The 2,762-nt window shown below is 35.4% G+C and overlaps 1 protein-coding gene across 1 annotated transcript; it reads left to right on the top strand.

Moving 5' to 3' along the window:
* The first annotated feature begins 696 nt into the window (after positions 1–696).
* On the top strand, positions 697–1,587 carry LOC123153045 (uncharacterized). The gene is made up of 3 exons (XM_044572363.1): positions 697–774; positions 906–992; positions 1,093–1,587. Exons 1-3 carry the CDS (start codon positions 697–699, stop codon positions 1,360–1,362), a joined length of 435 nt encoding a protein of 144 aa, XP_044428298.1. The 3' UTR covers positions 1,363–1,587.
* Positions 1,588–2,762: the final 1,175 nt, after the last annotated feature.

Here is a 2,762-nt window from a genome sequence, read left to right as displayed (position 1 = left end):
ATGCTTATTTACTTTGGGTTAGTAGTGGAATTTTGTCGTTGCTTCAGAGATATTGACAGCATTGAACATCCTCTGCAATGCCGTTGCTTCAGAGATAAAAGCATCTTGGGGTTTTTTCAGATGCTTATTAGATTAGTAGTTGAATTTTTGCTTGTTAGAATTTAATTAGTATGAGGATGAATACCTTATTTAAGGGGGAATTTAAGGTCAGATAGATGTCATATGATTATTAGATCTGTAGTTCAATGCTGCTGACATTTATGATTATTTGATTTGATCTGTGGTTCAATGATACTGGATGGAAACATATTTGATTTGGAATGCATTAATTAAGATGTGCCAATGAATTGATTTAGATGATACAAGATTCATCTATAGTATAATTTGTTGTTGTTTAGGTAAGTAATGAAATTTTAGATGTTTGTTGGAGATGTATGCATTTATAGTTGAAGTTGTACCTAATTAACTACTGCATTATGTTAATATGTGTAGGAGCTTTGCTGCATTATCCCAAAAACAGTAATTTGTGCATATTAAAATTTGTAGTTGGCTTCTGTAATTAGTATATACTATATGTAAAGTGTGAAGTAAACATTCCAAGGCAGGATCCTAGCAACAAAATATACTATATGTTTCCATTAAGTAGTGGGGGGGGGGGAATTCCCTTAAAAGAAAAGTGTTGGGTTAATCCAGGGAATGTCAAGAATCCAGCTTGCATTTTCATTAGCATTTATGAAGGACATCATTTATCTGTTGATTGATTGCTTAGATTCTGTATTTATAAGGAAAGCATTTGGTCACTTGCAACATACCAATGTGGTTCACATTCACAATTTTGTTTGTAATGACATTCTGTGAACTGCAATTCAATTCATTGTAATTGATGTGCATGTTTGACAATATAGCGGGAGGAGGATCTTCTGGGCAACAAGAGGAAGTGGGACAAGACTGGGTTCTACCCATATGAGTCTGATGAAGATGAGCCGTACGAGGTAAGGCCTAGTTGAAATGTTATTTCTGCATTGAGTTAGTATTATGTGTTTATAGTTTTTGAATGCATAATGTATTAATGTCAGTCATTAATGTGTGCAGTATGAATCTGGAGATGATGTGGTCGAGGGGAACGTCGAGTCCTTTAAAGAGAAGGAGGTGTTGAAGATCAGGGCCCAAGGACCTGCTAAGTACTACAACTGGAGGAATGAAAAGTACCGGTGCCCCTACTGCAGCAAGCCCAAGCCCAGGTCTGGGTTATTGGAGCATCTGATGGAACATTGCCGGGCTACATCGATCTCCAGTCATGACTACAAGATCATTGGTCAGCATTCTGCCCTCCTGAAGGTCCTGAGAAACCCTGACCTCTAGTCGTACATCATGCTGATCATCGGAAGCTGGAAGCCGTACTCATCATCAGTATATTTGATGATGTTTTACTTTTGGAAAGCTGCATCTGGGTCTGAACTGCTTGAAAACTTGCTATATTAATGTAATGTAATGTAATGTATTGTGTGTTTGAACTGGATCTGTTGTGAACTGCCTGCTACCTATGGTGGTAACCTAGAATGCTATCTATATATGTGTGGCCTTAACTTTATTGGTGGTGAATGCTTCCTTCATGTTTAGTTGTTGTTTCGATGGTGCAATGATCACAAATGGCGCTTCAGTGTTGCTTCAGACATGTTGCAACACTTGTCTATGCTGTGGGCAAGTGGAACATGCTGTGCCCTTGTGCCAATTATACCAAATATTGAATGTGGCAATGTTCCAAAATGGCTGTCATGAATTATAGTACATGGGGTTTAGTAAAGTTAGTGATAATTGTTCATCCTCACACATTCCATCAACGCATAATTTGAATAAGCAAAAAGATCAAATGTTCCATCATTTGAACCTATGTTGCAATTAGAGAGCAAATATTCCATCATCAAAGTGTGAAGGAATTAAATGTAAATTTAGAAGAGTAATGTAATACTAGTTAAAAATAATGTGTGCAAAAAAGGAATTTGAAATAAGATCTACTTTATTTTGTAATAAAGTTATATTACCCTACTTATTAGAATTTTGAAAATGTCACTTATTTATAAGAAAAGAAAATATAAATATTCAAAAAGATGTGTTTGATAAAAATACCTTTTGAATTTTTGGTATGTTATTATTTGAGGGGTCATGTAATTTTTATGTTATTTTTGGAGTGCTCAGGTAATTTTTATGTAAAGTGAAGGAAAAGGAAAAAATAAACAAAAGGAAAAGCATGGGCCATCCTAGCCATCTTGGAAACCTAGCTTTATAAATAAAAAATTCAAAAAAATAAGAGGGCATTAAAAAAGTAAACAAATATAAGAGGGCATTATAAATTCAAAAAATTTCAAAAATATAGAAAGAATATTTTGCAATGCCCCCCTGAGGTATAGACCGATGTTTTGACCAGTCAGTCTAGAGGGCATTATAAATTAATAAAAAATTCAAAAAAATATAAAACCTTGGAAACCCACCTTTGTTTGTGCAATAGATCATGTGTGCCAAAGTTGAGGTCATTTGGAGGTGGTCGAAAAAATGACCGCATTCCGGAGGGGCCATTTGGTCTAACTTAAGCCAGTTTTTGAAAAAATGTGATTTTTCCCACCACCTCCAAATCACACAAACTTTCTTTAACATGGTGACCCACATTTGCCAATCATGGCTATGAAAGAAAATTTGGAAAAAGAATATTTTACAATGTCCCCCTGAGGTATAGATCGATGTTTTGACCAGTCAGTCTAGAGGGC

The sequence above is a fragment of the Triticum aestivum genome, chromosome 7A, assembly GCF_018294505.1.
Source record: "Triticum aestivum cultivar Chinese Spring chromosome 7A, IWGSC CS RefSeq v2.1, whole genome shotgun sequence".
Lineage (NCBI taxonomy): Eukaryota > Viridiplantae > Streptophyta > Magnoliopsida > Poales > Poaceae > Triticum > Triticum aestivum.
Note: the sequence above shows the minus strand (reverse complement) of the source record. Positions and strands in the feature narration are given on the sequence as shown.